This window comes from Diplotaxodon limnothrissa, linkage group LG6 (assembly GCF_057381915.1).
Source record: "Diplotaxodon limnothrissa isolate DT_005_m linkage group LG6, D_limnothrissa_male_GT1.1, whole genome shotgun sequence".
NCBI lineage: Eukaryota > Metazoa > Chordata > Actinopteri > Cichliformes > Cichlidae > Diplotaxodon > Diplotaxodon limnothrissa.
In genome coordinates this window covers 10,649,232-10,665,834 of record NC_140601.1, presented here as the reverse complement: position 1 = coordinate 10,665,834, position 16,603 = coordinate 10,649,232, and the positions used below count along the sequence as shown (strand labels likewise).

Sequence of the window (16,603 nt, the reverse complement as noted above, 5' to 3'; positions counted from 1 at the left end):
ACTAAACTTCTATATATTCAATCGCCCTTCCAAAAAAGTAGCACACATTCTTAATTTAGTATTTTGTGCTTAGACTATCTATTTTTCCATATTATAAAATTAGCCACACATGCGCTTAGCAGCTTTACTCTTCTCGAATTAACTATTTTAAAAGTACGTTAACTGTGTGAACTAAAACAAAAGAAAGAGCAAGTTTAAAAAAAAAAGCTGAATAACTGCATTAAATTAAAAGCTGTCTTGCAGTTGAACTCGCGGGTAAAACTCCTGCCAGCAGGGGGAGCTGTGTCTTATAAATAGTGGACTAACCAGCCTGCTTGTGACCATTTACAGCTTTGAAAAATAAACGGATAAACGTTTCCTGCATAAGTAAGCTCACCCCAGGTGAAAAGTTGATATTTTTCAAGAGAGATACAACATTTAGAACTTAAATCTTGAGCCACCCCCACATCAAGTGGTCTTCAGCAATAGTTCTCCATGCTTTCTGACAGTCTTTCAAAATATTTCTTTTGCCATTGAGTGATTTTTTTTTATTTTTTTTTCGTTGCTGGCATATCCCAGCAATATGTTTAGTGTGCCCTCAGAAAATGTGAGGACACTGGATAAGAGGAGGACAAGATGTGAAGTGGCAGGCCTAAAAAATATCTACACGAGATGAATAAGATCTGTAAGTCATTTCGTTGATCCATCTGCTGTTCAACGAAACCTCATCAGAAACTGTTTGAGTGAACGGGTGGCTGACAAGAAGCCATTTTTAAGGAAGGGAAGAGAAAAGAAAAAAACGATTGGACTGTAAATCAGTGCCTACAGGTATCACAGTGAGTGTCTACAGCCACCTGTAAAACCCAGTGGACGCTCTGTCCTTTTTGGGGGGCAGCATTTCAATCAGGGCTGTGGGGATCTTGTCAAAACTGCTAAAATTATGAACTCAGAGAAGTACTATTAGACCTTGAGCCAGATACAATAGCATCGGGAAAGCGTCTGATTGGGAAAGGATTCATTTTTCAGCACAAAAACAACCACACACACACTGCCAATGTATTTTAATTCTGAGGGTTGGCTCATAAAGTTTGCACAGTACTGTAATCCAAAAATCCAACACCAGAGATTCTCATCTCATCTTGCATTTTTGTTCAGTATTTTCTTTATTTTTATTGGTTAAAACCACATCAGAAACATACATTTGTACACAATTGTTTTTTCTTTAATCTTAATTTGCTTCATTTCACAGAGGAACATCACACATTTCTACGTCTACACAGATGTACAGCATAAAGTATATATGTGCATATATACTTTGATAATTTGGTCACATTTTCCGTAGCCATATATATGTATGCATATTTTAATATTTAATATTGTTATCCCCAAAATAAAAACTTCTCCTTACCTCGAGAGCAACACAAAGGATGAGGCATGGATAACCTCACCATATATCTTATCACAATAACACTCAACAGACCACAGAGCTTTCTTTCTTTTGTCTTTTTTAAATATAGAACTAACTTAATGCCCTAAAATAAAGCAGAATCTTTTTCAAACACTGTTATATACTCAATTATAGATTTACATATGTTTATACAGACAGATACACTGGAGAAAAATGGAGCACATGGAGCAGCGATGCATGTTCATAAATATTGAGGATGCCTGCAGATTTGTTGACAACGAGCGGAAAACACACACAAGTTTTCCGCAGACCTGCTGATAAGGAACGCTCTATACTGATGACAAACGCTTGCTTTTGTAAAGTGGTTTGACGTGCTCAAGGACAAAACAGGACCAAATTCGTTTTGCTGTACATTAAGACTTTGAAAGAGAGCATCAGTGTGTTGTGGAGGCTTGTGTTCCTGCGTGATGGATTCTGCTTGGCAGTCAGCACTAAGGCAACAATTGAGGACAGAAAAAGCTTCACAGGGAAACATAAAAACATTTCAAGGAAAAAAGAAAAAAAGGACAAATTTCAATACAAACACAGTCTCATTATACAGGGGAGGGGATTAGTTGCCTGATACGCCACTGCTGCTTGTTTATCTATGCTGATATCCTGTAATGGCCCATCGACGAGTTCTGTCAGCAAAAACTTGTGTTCGCAGCATCGATAGGCTGTGAACCTGTGCGTGCGTGTCTGTTTGGGAGCGTTTTAGCTATCGCACTTATTTTGCTGACCAACTGAAGACCTCACAAGTTGAAGGCAGTGTGGTCACAAGCATTGATCAGCTACAGGGTGACCTGCCGATAGTTTCTAATCCACCCCCTGCCCCCAAACCCCGAATTAACACCTCCAGTAAAACCTGGCGTGTTTGCACTCTGTAGCTCCTTCCCAAGGATGAAGTGAACCCACTGATGTTTGTCTGCCTAACTGCAGATCACCACCTGTTACCTATGCATCCAAAATCTGGGGGATGCCCAAGATTTCTTTGTGGAGGTTTTTTTTTGACAAAAAGACAGATAAACTTGCCAGAATTGATGACATTAACTTCTTCTGATTATTACAGTGTTTGTCACATGGGATAAAAATCACCACCTAAATGCAGAGGCTGTTGTTAAGATCACAAAGTCAACTGAGCTGATCGTTGGTGTAAGTCTTAAATGTAAAATGTCATAATCTCTCCCTGTTCTTTTTAAAAGTACGCTCTTTTTTTGTTGTACTGACCTTTAATAATATGTTTTCTTTACATTATTTATTGTCACAGGCACATTATTTTGTGCACATAACCAGGGGTTAAAGTGGGTCTTAACAATTTTCTGGTAGGGGAGACCGGGGATAGTTGTAACGTGGGTCAGTTGTAACACTTCCAATTTCTCCAATCAGGGCTAAGTTTCAAATGATGCGATTCATCCTGTGCATGCCCAACTCAGTTCTGCTATCACATGTGAAAAATCAGCACATTTTGTCAAACACAGATAATTTAACATGAAAAAAAGTAATTTGTATGCCAAAAAGTAAGTTTTTCTACTTTATTTCAATTTCTAATAGCATTATCTGCTTTGCAGTTAAACCCATCAAACTTAAATTATGTTATTTGTATGTCTATGGGGATATATTCTGTGTAGGTCTTTAGTGCTAATGTTTTAGCCGTTGGCTGTAATGTTAGCTAGTTCATGGCTATAGGAGTCTGGGTCAGTTGTAACAGTAACAGTCTGGGTCAGTTGTAACAATAATGTATGTTACAACTTACCACACTATTACTTTAACTTATATTAAACAAGTTGGGGCAACGACATCAGCAGAGAGAGGTTCACTGGTCGCTTTTGTATATGCGGTTAATGCCATTGGCAACACAATTCCTCCACTGTTTGTGTTCCCACACATACATTATGCAGACCACTGTGTCAGAGATGGACCAGTAGGAAGTACTGGTAGTGGAAATAAATCAGGATGGGTGCAAGAAACAGATTTCCTCATCTTTCTGAAGCACTTTGCAAACCACACCAAGGTAAGCCATGATAAAAAGTAATGGAATTGCGATGCTGGTGCACAACTACATTTTTTCAGCTTCATTGTTATGTTCAAAATTGGTGCAAAAGTTGTAGGTTATAATGCCCACTGAGCCAATGAGGCCAAACTCAAGGAAGACCAACCAAAATTAATGAAATATTCAGTTGCACAAAATTCCATAATTTGTCTTTTTTGGAGGGTTGGAATATGTTCAAAAGCTAGATTTCTGCATTCTGTCACACACACACATGTAGCTACATAAATGGATGTAAGTGCATTCATGTGTTGAATAAACAAAGATTACATGTTAATGTTTTGTCAGTACCCTTATTTCATTGTGTTACATTTTACCCCAGGATATGTTACAACTAACCCAGACTATGGGGTTAATTGTAACATTTCACTCTTCGTGTTTGAGGCCATACCATGCAATGGGTAATTGTGCTGCAGAGAAAATAGCTGCATTATTTAATAGCAGAGACATGTAAATACTTTGCATTACATTTTGAATCCACTACCTTAAAAGAGCTTCAATTTACAGACAGAAATGTCAAAAATGTTACAACTATCCCCGGTCTCCCCTACCTTGAGTTAATAAATAATAAATGATTGTGGAATGAGTTCATTTTTCTTATGCTTCAGCCTGGTGTTACTTCCAGTGATGGCCTGGAGACACTTGCTCAGTAGTAAGAAAATAACAACACACCACAGAGCTTTTACACATTAACACGTCCCCTTTTCCTTCTCATCCCTGTGATGTGTTCATGGTGCAGATGTAAAGTTGTGGTCGTGGTACTTCAGCATCTTCCTCGCACTAAAGACGAGGAGAATAAATGGAGCAACTTAGTGTACTTCCCAGAGAGAATTTCATCTCAGAAATGAAATTTAAAGCTGTAATAAAATTGGTTTCAGAGTTTTAAAATCTACACGTGTTGTCAAACTAATTGAAGCATACTCATTTTAGACAGTCAAAGACTGCAGGTTAGTGTAGTTAGTTTGCAGTTCTGTGATAGAGCTTACAATGATGCACTGTGTTAGACTGTTATAGGCTGTGGTGTTGTGGTGTTAGCTTACATCAGGTGTAGCAGACATCAATTTACATTTAAGGTGATGGCGTGGTGCACACTTACTCATAGAATCCGATCTTTTTATACTAACTTTTTACTGTCTAGGTGAAATCAGCCGTACATGCAGCTGCTTACATCTTGTGAATAACAGTGAATATCGAGTCACAGCATGAACACAAAGAAAAATCTGCTGGAACTCAAAAACCAAACAAGGATTTTATGTGAATTATTTCAAAGTAAATCTTTTCTCCCCATGCTGCACCGCTACACCCGATCTTCAGGTCTCCTCACCTGCCAGATCCCACTTTAACCCCTGCGCATAACAATAAAAACAGTAAATTGTAGCAATAAATTTGCAACTCAAAACTTGAGGTTGTTGGATCTAGGATGTGATAAAAGATCTGCCCAATACACTAAGTAATGGATTCAGTGTTTCTTGTGTAACACAAAACAGCACAAATATTATTTTGAAGTAGAAACCTTGGACAACTTCATCAGCATACATAAATGTCTCCTAACATCTCAGTATTCTTGACGCTGGTAGCCTCCGGATCCATCGAAGGCCCCGTCACTGTTGGTCTGGCCTCCTCCTCCTCCCGGGCTCTCCAGGTCATCCCCACCGAATGAGGTGTAGGGGGCTCCGGCTGCATCCTGGCTGGGGTCTGTGTAGTCCTGGGAGAAGAGGGCCGAGTCGGCCCCTAGCTTGTATCTCTGGAAGGCCAGGAAAGACTGGCCCGCCTTGGCGATGAGGATCGTAAATGGGAAAGGACGAGGAGATGAATAGGAGGCGATTGAAGACAGATGATGAAACAGAGACGTGACGATGTTAGTGTGAGGAAGGGAGGGGTCAGACAACAAAAGACAGGAGGACACAGTGGTTAGTTGGCTGGAAAGCTTGACAACATTATTAGACAGCTTTAGTGAATCAGTCACAGTGAATTACTTCCTCAAGCAGCAGCACAAAAAACGCTGCTCGTACATTGTGTAGCTCTAGAAGAAGAGCACGAGTTCCTCTTGTGTTGATAATTCAGAAAGGAAATCGTGGGACAAGCCAGAGGTAAAACAGAGCAACACAGAGAAAGTTAAAATGATTCAAGTTACACGAGGAGATTTTCTTTATTATCGACTGCTCAGATGTTGCAGACACTTGAATAGCTGCAGTACTTTTGAACCTTTTTTGATTTTATAAGTCGATACATGACAGCGCATCAGGCCAGCTAACTGTCCAAAAGAAAACGTTCCACAGCACATACTTAGAGGAAATTTGCACTCATTGTAGTCTGGGTTACATGGACTGAACCCTGAATATTTCAGACTTTTTTGTAAATATGAATATAGAACATTTTATTAGCACCCGCATAATAAAACTTAGCCATAAAAGACAATGAATATTAAATGTTAAATGACTAAAATTGAAGCTCTAACACACCTCTACCATCTAAATTTAATAAAATGAAAGTGAAAGAGGGAGCCTGTGTGTGCAAACACAGAGGAAACTGACACCCCTATAAAATGTGTTAAATATGCTGGAGTCTGTAGCGAGACGACTCAGCTTAGCTTGTGTTCTCACTGTAAACGAGGCGAAACAGTTCTCGCTCCATCTGAACTTAACATCTTCCAACAGAAAGCTCTTTAACATTTCTCTGCTTGATTGATTGAGCCTGAAGTCCTACTGGAGAAACTGTCCAGCACATAAACAAAGTCGGTCATCTTGAAACAAGTTTGGTGTTACTAAGCATTAGCTAAATTAGCTTTCATTTCACTTGTCAGCAGTACATAGAGTCAGCAATCAGATCTTACACAACAGAAAAGGCTTAAAACATCCCCTATAAGTTACACTTCCACCAACGTCTGAGTGCTGTCGAATTCTCCCATTGATTTCAATTGAGGATTTTGAGTGCAACATATCTGTGTAATAATATATCTGAAAATAACCATCTCAACACTGCAATGTGCTCTAGATTGTGAGTAAGTATATATCAAATTATTCATTTAAGTGAGGAACTGAAAATTAGGGGGTGGGGGTGTAAGCAATTAATAATTTTATAAAAACTCATTACAATTAAGGACGTGAAAAAATGGTGTCCAGTCCTAAAAACTGAGACAGCAATTGCTCAGGGCTCCAGGTTTGGTGTTGCAGATACTCTGACTGTAACATCTGTTTCAACAAAAAAATTAAAAAAATAATTTGGTGAAGCTTTTCTTCATAAATAAAATGAGTCTTTCATGAAATTCCAACAGAAAAAGCTCTGATTTCACACCTGAGATATTTAGAGCTGCACATGTGTAAATTTAGCTGTTGAGTGTCTTGCGCTGATGAATGATAAGGTCAGCCTGCTTGTTAATGTGGGTGTTTGGAGGTGTTTGGATTAGTAAGTCTGCTTTTATGTCTCTGTGTCAGCAACGGCAGTATTTGCTGTAAGAGGGCGCCCAAATCAAGTGCAGTCTCAGTAAAGAAAGAGGAGCGTGTAGGACCTGCTGCAGATGGTTAAGGCAACAAAGAGAGAAGATAAAGTCAAACAAAAGACTGATGAGGCTGAGGAGGGAACAGCTTGGTGTATTCCTCTTCAAATGACACATTCTTTAACTTCTCCATAGAGAAGAGAGCCTGGGCCCCCTGTTGGAACAATATTTGTACAGTCATGAGTTCACATGTCAGAAACAGTAAGCAGTACTAAAAAAAAGATGAAGGGAGACACATTTATATAGCTCCCTGGCTATATAAGCAAGCTGAGGATAAAAGCCAAATAAGATTCAAGGTTTAAGGTTGTCAGTCCCGTCTTTGGTTACAGCACCGCATCAGGCCATTAAGGTCCTTACCCAAGTGAAGATGGAGAAGAAGGAGAAGGTGATGGCTGCTCGGGCAGCGTCCCCTCTCTCCTTAAATTGGTTGTCCTCAGACACCTGCCACTGGTTGGCCAAGAAACAGAAACCCACAAACCACATGAAGGACCAGAATGCTGGAATAAGAAAAAAAAACAGAGATTCGGAGTAAAATTGCTAAGAAATTCCTCTTGCTTAACTCCAAAATAACAGAATGGAACTCGTGTTGCAACTCAATATGAGCAAATTACAATGTTTGCAACTGAATTCATCTGTTAAAAGACTAGTTTAAGTATTTACAGTACTTACTTGATTAGATTACATCTGCATGGCTGTTTAGTTAGAATATGCACTAACAGCAGGGGAGAATAGGTAGCTGTCTTATAAAGATGACAAAACTCAGCCAATCACCACCTTCACCTATAAGCTACTGGTTGATGAATATGTTGTATAACTGTAATTAAGCCAAACTAAACGTTCCCACCTGTTTCAACTCTTTTAGCTTAGCTAGGCTAAGTTCCTGCTGCCATTTGTTTAACAAAACAAGAACTGTTTTACTGAAGACTCTCATAAAAAAAGAGATATTTCTCAAATTGTCGAACACATAGTGCAGAAAAACAAAGCTCAGGTACCACAGCTGGATGACTAAAGCAGGTAATTAAGTCAGCATAAGAATGAAAAGGTGGAGGCAATCAACTGAGAACAGCAATGGGCCCCAAAATGAGCCCTGTGGTATGCAAGATGAGCAGTCAGACAGCAGGATTTACTCATAAAATCAGATATGATTCTTTCCTGCTGGCTGGGGGAAACTGGAAGACGAGAGAGAAATTAAAAGAGCTGGAGTGTGGAGGCAATGTATAAAGCCTAATCAGAAATGCCCAGGGATTATCAGGTTCCCTTATTTCTTCAGTGTGGAAACCATCTCATATTACAACAGATACGGCAAGAAAATCAGAGAGTCAGAGAGTGTAGGTGACGAAAACAGGGAGGGCGAACTCTGTCTGTGACAGGAACTACCTCATTAACCGATCCGACACTTCACTGTCCTGTCATTATATTTGAGTTCATTGCAGTAGCAGTGCAGTGGAGAAGTAGTGGAAGCCACTGTCAGGGACGCCAACGCACAACATCTCAGAGACTTGTTAGTGTCAGATGAGTACTTGTCTACTTATTATCCCTGTCACACATCTCTCCTTTTGTTGTAAAAACCTAACTGCACGGCATTTTTATACATTACAAAAATCGCTGACAGGTTTTTGTTAGGTAGTATATTTTGAGCGGCTGGGATAATTTGCACAGAAAAAGGCCTATTTGGTTCGAGCATCCATGGGAAGTGAATTTAGGTATTTATGAAAGCTGTTTGTAGGAGTCTTTGTTGATCTCCAGACAAACAGACCCAGAGACTCATTGGCAATCACCTGTTGCTTGGAAGAAATGTGAACTCCATGAACAGATAGCAAGTGGTTGCTGACGCTTGCTATGCGAAACTGGTCGCAAAGAGGTATACGGTGCAAATACCCTTGTGATTGCTTTGGTTGCTAGCAGATTCCCACAGTTACTGTATTGTAGATGGAAGATGAAGTCTTGTTTGCAAACACTTGCCAACTACTCCCCAAGCAAGACTGTGAAACTGAAAAAAGTGTGGCGCAAACTGGAAATGTAGCACGCTCACCTTCAAAGTAAAACTTGCACCTTTTGACTCGTAGAAGTAAGGCGGGATTTTTATGAGTAGTTGGCAATCTGCTACCGACCAATCAATCAAGTTTTTTGGTGCAGCACCATCTCTGCGGCCAGTATCACCCGGCGACAGACAGCAACCACTCACCAACTTGCATGTGATTGCACATGGTCCCCAAACCAGTCTCTAGGTCTGTGTAACTGAGGCTTTAGCACATCTGAAGGTAAAAATCCAAACTCAAACAAAATACTTCACAACTATAAAGTATTGTAAAGAAATACGGTATGAAAAGACAATGTGTTTACCTGACAACCCAATATCAGCCAGCACAGCTTTCTTGCGGTCTTTGACGCTGCTGATCTGAGGGAAATAGATGTCCAGAGCCAGGAAGCCCACACAGCAAAGAAATGCCATGGAGCCCATAAACACCCCATAATTGCAGGCGTTTTGGTTGCGGTTGAAGATGCAGTACTCCTCCTCTTCTTTGGCCTGGTTGATGTAGCCCTCATTGGCGATGCAGCCGAAGATCACAATGGAGAAGAGCTGGAAAGGAGAGAAGAAGGGATGAAAATGCACGAACAGATATGACTTTCAGGACTGTGGTAGAGTTTACAAGACAGAATTTAATGTCAGCACCTTTAGAACATCTGAACTGAGTGTGTACCATAGTGGCTCTGTAAAGTGCTTCTATATGTAAAGCAGCTTTGAGGTTTGCTACTGAATTCAGAAGTCAATGTTTCCATATTTTGAGCATTTGGAATGAGTGTCGTCACATTTGCCTCCACCTGGTTGCTCAAAAGTTGAAAGTCGAGTATTCAAATGGCGTCCCACTTCGTACACGTCAAACTTTTCTGGGAACTTCACAAACAGGTGCCACTATTATGTATGGCTTTTCTTAACTTCATGTCCACACAGCATTGCCAAAGGCTGGAGCCTATCCCAGACAGCACTAGGCGAGAAGTGTAGTACACCCCGTGTAGTGTCACTAGTTCTTTACAGAGACAACCAACCATTCGTATATCATTGTTTGTCTTTACCAAGATTGTGTCAATCCTTATAATATTTCCATGCTGCTGACTGAGTGTAAATAGCAAGAGAACCATCAATCTGACTTTCCTGCTTTATATTAGAGATGGACCGATCCGATATTACGTATCGGTATCGGTCCGATACTGACGTAAATCACTGGATCGGATATCGGAGAGAAATAAAAAAATGTAATCCGATCCATTAAATATAAAAAAAGCACCTCACAAAACTTGCTACACGGCGTAACTCGGCTCATAACCGTAGCACGTCGGAGCAGTGTGCTCACGTGATAGAGCAGCTGTGTGTATTTGAAGCCTGCTACCAAGCCAGCATTTCATCTCTGAGAAAGTGATCCCAGAGAGAAGTAAAGCAAGTGTGTAAGTTCATCTCTGAATGTTTGTAAAGCATTCCCGCGTTAAGCTTAACAACCAATACCTGGAGCGACTGCCTCTTCTTGCTGCTACTTCAATCGTGAAACGTGAAACTGTCGCGACTCCGTGTCTCTTGTTTGTTTATTGCCCACTTCGCGCCAGAAAGAGGAAACCAGCAGCTGAACAACAGCAGCACGTTTAAGCTTGATAAGCTGTTGTTAGAATTTATTTAACATTACTTTCTACACCAGGATCTTTTTCTACGTAGCTGACGGCTGGTAACTGTGCAGGGGTGGATCTAGCAAAGTTTAGCCAGGGGGGCCGATAGGGCATTAACAGGGAGAAGGGGGCACAAAGACATACTTTTCTTTCTTATTCTCATTTAAAATGTTGAACTTTTAATAAATAATTATCTGAATCTTACACCCAAAGTCCATTACTGTATATAGTAACTGTTAAGTCTAATATACCCTAGTAAGCTATATTACTTTTTCCTTTGGGAAGATACCATCTGTGCAGTCTGCAGTTTTGTTGAAGAAAGATGTTGAATCTATTTAATTATTCTTGAAAAATAATTTATTTCTGTGCATTTTTTTTCACACTGCATCAAATTAAAGTTGATTACGTCGATTAAGCATCATGAGGTGGAGCGTGAGGGGTGGTTCCCTATTTTATTTTATTTTTTGCTGGGAGTTTGCAACCCTATTAGTTAGGTTGCTTAATATTTCTGCTAAGTACTCTTTAAAATACCAGAATAGGGAGGATGGAGCAGGTTTAAGTTTATTAGATTGATCAGTATTGCTGAACTATGAAATATTTTGGGTGCAGTGTATTTTTTACATACAGGTATAACAGAATAGCTTTAATGTTGTTGTTTATTTAAACTTGAGTATGAACTTATACAAAATGCAGCAAGATATTAAAAAAACAGTTTTATTGATTAAAAAACACTATATCGGATTCATATCGGTATCGGCAGATATCCAAATTTATGATATCGGTATCGGACATAAAAAAGTGGTATCGTGCCATCTCTAGTTTATATTTGTGCTCCAGTGCTGCCTTCTATGTTTGCATGTTTTCTGAGTGTTTCATAAAAGCCATTTCCAGGCCATAAAACTCCTACTCGCTGCAGTAGGGTGATATATTTAGACTGACTGGGTAATGAAAAAATAGCTTTAGCTTGGTGTTTTCAGCCCATACTGTCACAGAAATCCTGCAGTTATCATTTATTAAACATTTCTCGTGTCTTCTTCAAACAGTTTTGCTCACATGCCTCTTTTTTCAGAGAAGCTGGCATTTTGCTGCATTTCTTTACTGCAATTTAACACAACAGCAACACACAAAAGCAAACTTTCTGGTTGTTCCACTTAATGAACATACAGGTGATACGATGCTTGTAATAATGGCTGCATGGTGAGAATCACCTTCTTTGACTTCTAAAACGCATTAAACACAACTGAGCCGCTGCTATTGAGAATGAAACGACAGGAAATAAAAGAAAACCCTTGCGGTAAATCATGAGATGCTGCACATTATATGAGAATGGGTTCTGTTCTGTCTGGCTTGGTGATGCACAGTACAGTAGCTCCACAGGAGACTGTGGAGCTTAGACTTTCAGTAGATCACCAGAGTGTGTCACCTACAGAAATACTGAGGTACAAGTAATGGGCTAAATGGGAAGACCAACACTGAGGAAGCTGAGATCCTTCACTGTGTGCAGCAAAATGATGGATTTTGTGATTGGCAGCAAACTGGACAGTTTTGAAGATGTAATGGAGAGGAGGACACAGACTATTGAGCTATAGTAGCTCAGGTCAACCTTCGCTCTCCACGTGAATCAGTGAGCCTTGGCCGCCCATGACCTTGTTGCTGGTTCACCACTGTTCCTTCCTTACACCATTTTTGATAAATACTGACCACTGCAGACCAGGAACATCACGCAAGAGCTGCAGTTTGGGAGATCCATCCATCCATTTTCTTTCATCCATTATTTCCTGTGCATAATCTTGTACGGCATGCCTGCACATGCTTATAATGTTAACCCAAAACAATAGCATTCATTGCTCCTGCACTGCATCTACTACAGAACATCATTTCAATGTCATTTTGGAGGTATTTGCTACTGGCACTGTAATACTGATCTTCTGTAAAGCTGAACATGCTGGAGAGGATTTATCCTTCCTGCAGTAGTCTGTTAAGGTCGAGGCAGGGACCCTGACAGTGATAAAATGGAGCCAAAGAAAGGACAAGGTTACTGTGATAGCATCTGAGCCCTCTCTCCTTTGTCTTTTCCCTTATTTTCCTCTCTGCGTCTGTCTCGCTTTGCCTCAAGGAGCGCACACCCAAAGGGATACAAAATGGAGTCAATAACAGGAGCAGGTTAATAAGATATCATCAAATCCCTCTCTCCTCTTCTCCTTGCTCCTCTTCAGTGCAGTATCACGAAACAATATTCTCATGGCAGCAAATGCAGTACAAACTGTGTAGCATGCTACTTTTAGTTGCTAACAGCAGATCAGACAACTTCATCCAGCTGACAAACCCTCAGACCAAACCTCCCGGGAGCTTTTTCTGTCTGGATAAGAGGCAGAGTGTGTTTATGTTTGTCTGTGTGTGGTCTTTGCTGTGGTGAGTGATGGATTCAGAGGGTATCTCTAAATGTGATCCAGTGTAAAAAGAGAGATAAAAAGCTAGAATTGAACCTTGGGTTGGTGTGTACAGTTTACCCAGCTGTCGTGTCTCTGGGTGTGAGATAAATGACAGCGATACAAAGACTGAATACAAAGCAAAGTGTACCTCCTCTGACAGCCCTGATCATGAAGGCTAGCTACCGGGCCGGGAGGAGACAGGGATGCCAGTCACGGTGGGATTACGGCACAGTTTTTTCTTCAGCTCCTTCCTTTTTTATCTGCTTTTGAGCCCTTCAGCTTCTCTCTACTGTCCGGTCCACGCTTGGGAAACCCCGATTTCATTTGACATTGAGTTCTTGCTTTCTATTAAATTTGACAGACTGGCATTTCTTTTCTCTTTAGATACAATCAGTTAGATTATGTGAAGGACAAAAGTTAAAAATCAAGTCACAATGACTTCATTTTTTATCTGTGGGTTGTGAAGCTTTAACCTATAGCGTCCCACTGATAAAAACAACTGCACTTCTAAGTCGTTTGCATATTTGTCAGACTTTACTTACTTTGTTTCAGATAATCAAACAAATGTTAATAATAGAAAAAGATAACCCAAAGATAAACCTGTCTGACAATGACAAGCAGGCTATAAGATCTCAAAAAGCAACACATCATGCCTCGTGCTTTTTCTAAAGGAAAGGCTGAGGAACAAAGTCAGTGACGTCTGTCGGTCTATAAAGGGTTACAAAGCCATTCCTAAGACTTTGGGACTCCAGCAAACCACAGTGAGAGCCTTTACCCAGCGAGCATAAAGGGAGTAACTTTTATAAATGGCAGGTAATTACAAATGTAACATTTATATCACCTCATCAAACATCAGCAAACACACACGCTGTGTTGCTAGCTTACGATCCAGCCGCCGTATTTCACAGCGAGAGAGCGCTAACTCCACTCAAAGACCGGACAGGAGAGGACGAAGGGAGGTTAGATTTAGAGGTAAGGATGCTCAGTCGTATTTGATAAACTGTAAAGTTAAAGCTTACATGTAAGTCCTCGTGTTTTTGAATGTGGCATTGTGTTTCTTCATATTGTGAAACACGCTGCAAATCAATAAGATAAGATAAGATAAGATAAGATAACCTTTATTAGTCCCACACGTGGGAAATTTGTTTTGTCACAGCAGGAAGTGGACAGTGCAAAAGTTATGAGGCAAAAATTAGAATACAATAAGAATAAATACAGTACACAACTGTACAGAATAGAATAAAATAAAATACTATATACAGTAGAATAAAATAAAATAAATATACAATAAGATAAAAATAGAATACAAATACAAATACTATATACAACTGAGTAAAAATACAACGATGACAGAAAGGATTATTGCACTTAGTATTATTGCATATGTATGGATGTGTGTGCTTGATCAGTTAAAGTCTTTATTATGGAGTCTGACAGCAGTGGGGAGGAAAGACCTGCGAAATCTCTCCGTCCCACACCGTGGGTGCCGCAGTCTCCCACTGAAGGAGCTGCTCAGTGCTGTCACAGTCTGCTGCATGGGGTGGGAGATGTTGTCCATCAGGGATGACAGCTTAGCCGCCGTTCTCCTGTCACTCACCACCTCCACTGGGTCCAGAGGGCATCCTAGAACAGAGCTGGCCCTTCGGATCACCCTGTTCAGTCTCTGAACAGGGTGATCCGAAGGGCCCGTTGTTTTGTTGAAGCTGGTTCTCCATCTTCTGCCTGTAGCTCTCCTTCCCATTCCTTATCAGTCCCCTCAGCTCTCTCTGCACCCTTTTCAACTCCTCTTTGTCTCTGGATTTGAAGGCCCTCTTCTGCTTGAGGACGGTTTTAATTTCTGGGGTAATCCAAGGTTTGTTGTTGGAGAAACACCGTACAGTCCTGGTAGGTACAGTGTTATCCACACAGAAGTTTATATAGTCAGTAATGCATGTAGTAAGGCTGTCGATGTCCTCACCGTGGTCATCACAAATCACCTCCCACACAGTCGACTCAAAACAATCCTTAAGAGCCTCCTCGCTCTCCTCTGACCATCTCTGTACTGTGCGGGTGGCTGGTGGCTCCCTGCGCACTAAGGGCTCATACACAGGGACAAGGTGCACCAGGTTGTGATCAGATCTGCCCAGGGGAGGGAGAGGTGATGAACTGTATGCCTCTTCTGCATTGGCATACAGTAAGTCCAGTGTTTTATTGACTCTGGTTGGGCAGGTCACATACTGGGTGAAGGTGGGCAGTGTGGAGTCCAGTGAGGCATGATTGAAGTCCCCTGATATTATGAGAAGGGCTCTCGGTGATTGTGTTTGCAGTCTGCTGACCACAGAGTGGAGAGAGTCACAGGCTGCATCCGCGTTGGCCGAGGGGGGGACATACGCTGTTATCGCGATAACATGCAAGAACTCCCGGGGCAGGTAGTACGGACGCATGCTGAGACAGAATAACCGTGTTATTTAAAGGTTGTGTGAAAGGACTCTGCAGTATACTGTCAGAGGATGGAAATCTGCCAGGGCAACTCGTGAAACGTCTGCTGACATCTCGTTGAAATCAGTTTTGTAAATTTGCAAAGAGCAGCAGATCAGCTGATCACAGCGTGCACGTCAAGAAAATCTACCGGAGCTCTCAATAGAAATTGTGATTCTTTCCCTCACGTTGAGCCATTCCATCTGATTCCCCCACCTGCTGAATCCCACTTTAACCCCTTCCCTACATGTTTTCCTGTTTAGAGGCAAAGTCACCCTCTACAAGGCAGGCAACAGAAAATAAAGCAATTTTTTTATTTTGCTTCTTTTTCTCTGCTCATGTTCTTCTTATGATTCAAGAGTACCTTTATTAGAAATTAAATTTAGACTGAAATTAAACTTGTATTCCTATCTACTAATATTATTTTATTACAACAATAACTTAGCACAAGGTCCAGTTAGCTTTGCACAAAAGTATGTGGCATTAACGACGGACCCGACCACAGGCTTGTGCTTTTCAGCATCACTTTATTAACACTTTCACGGTTGCACACTTTCACCAACACACGGCTGCAGCTCTACAGCTGCCGCCACACACATCACCAACACCAATACTGCAGGACCCAGTGCAGACTTTAAGCCGGCGAGGCGGGATTGAGGATGGTGCATCCGCCTCCCCTGCAGCGGCACCACAGACCACGCCCCACCACAGAAGACCACGCCCAGCCACAGAGTACAGAGCTGGTAATTTTTCACTTTTACTCGAGTAAAAAAGTTGAATCGGTACTTTAACTTGTACCAGAATATTTTTTGACACAGGTACCTGTACTTCTACTTAAGGACAAAATGTCTGTACTTGTGCCACCTCTGCATGTCAGTGATGCGGCTCTGCACTGTGATGGTGTTAACACTGTGAACAGTCTCACTCGGGTCATAACAAAAGACAAAACAATTGAATCCATGTCCATGAATATGACCATGCACATGTTCATGAGTTATGTTTTTAAATAATGCTTTCATTCCTTCGCAGATCGTGCAGGATTGTATTTCGATGTTTAATAAGCATTTAAGTGGACGGCACAGCAGACT

General features: G+C 40.9%; 1 protein-coding gene across 1 annotated transcript in view; it reads right to left on the bottom strand.

Moving 5' to 3' along the window:
- Positions 1-5,028: 5,028 nt before the first annotated feature.
- syngr1b (synaptogyrin 1b) overlaps positions 5,029-16,603 on the bottom strand; it is a 28,111-nt gene continuing 16,536 nt past the window's right edge. The window contains exons 2-4 of the mRNA XM_085355604.1: positions 9,313-9,550; positions 7,327-7,466; positions 5,029-5,244 (exon numbers count right to left, since the gene is read on the bottom strand). Of these exons, the coding sequence (XP_085211730.1) occupies positions 5,029-5,244; positions 7,327-7,466; positions 9,313-9,550 (594 nt within the window). The remainder of the gene's footprint in view (positions 5,245-7,326; positions 7,467-9,312; positions 9,551-16,603) is intronic.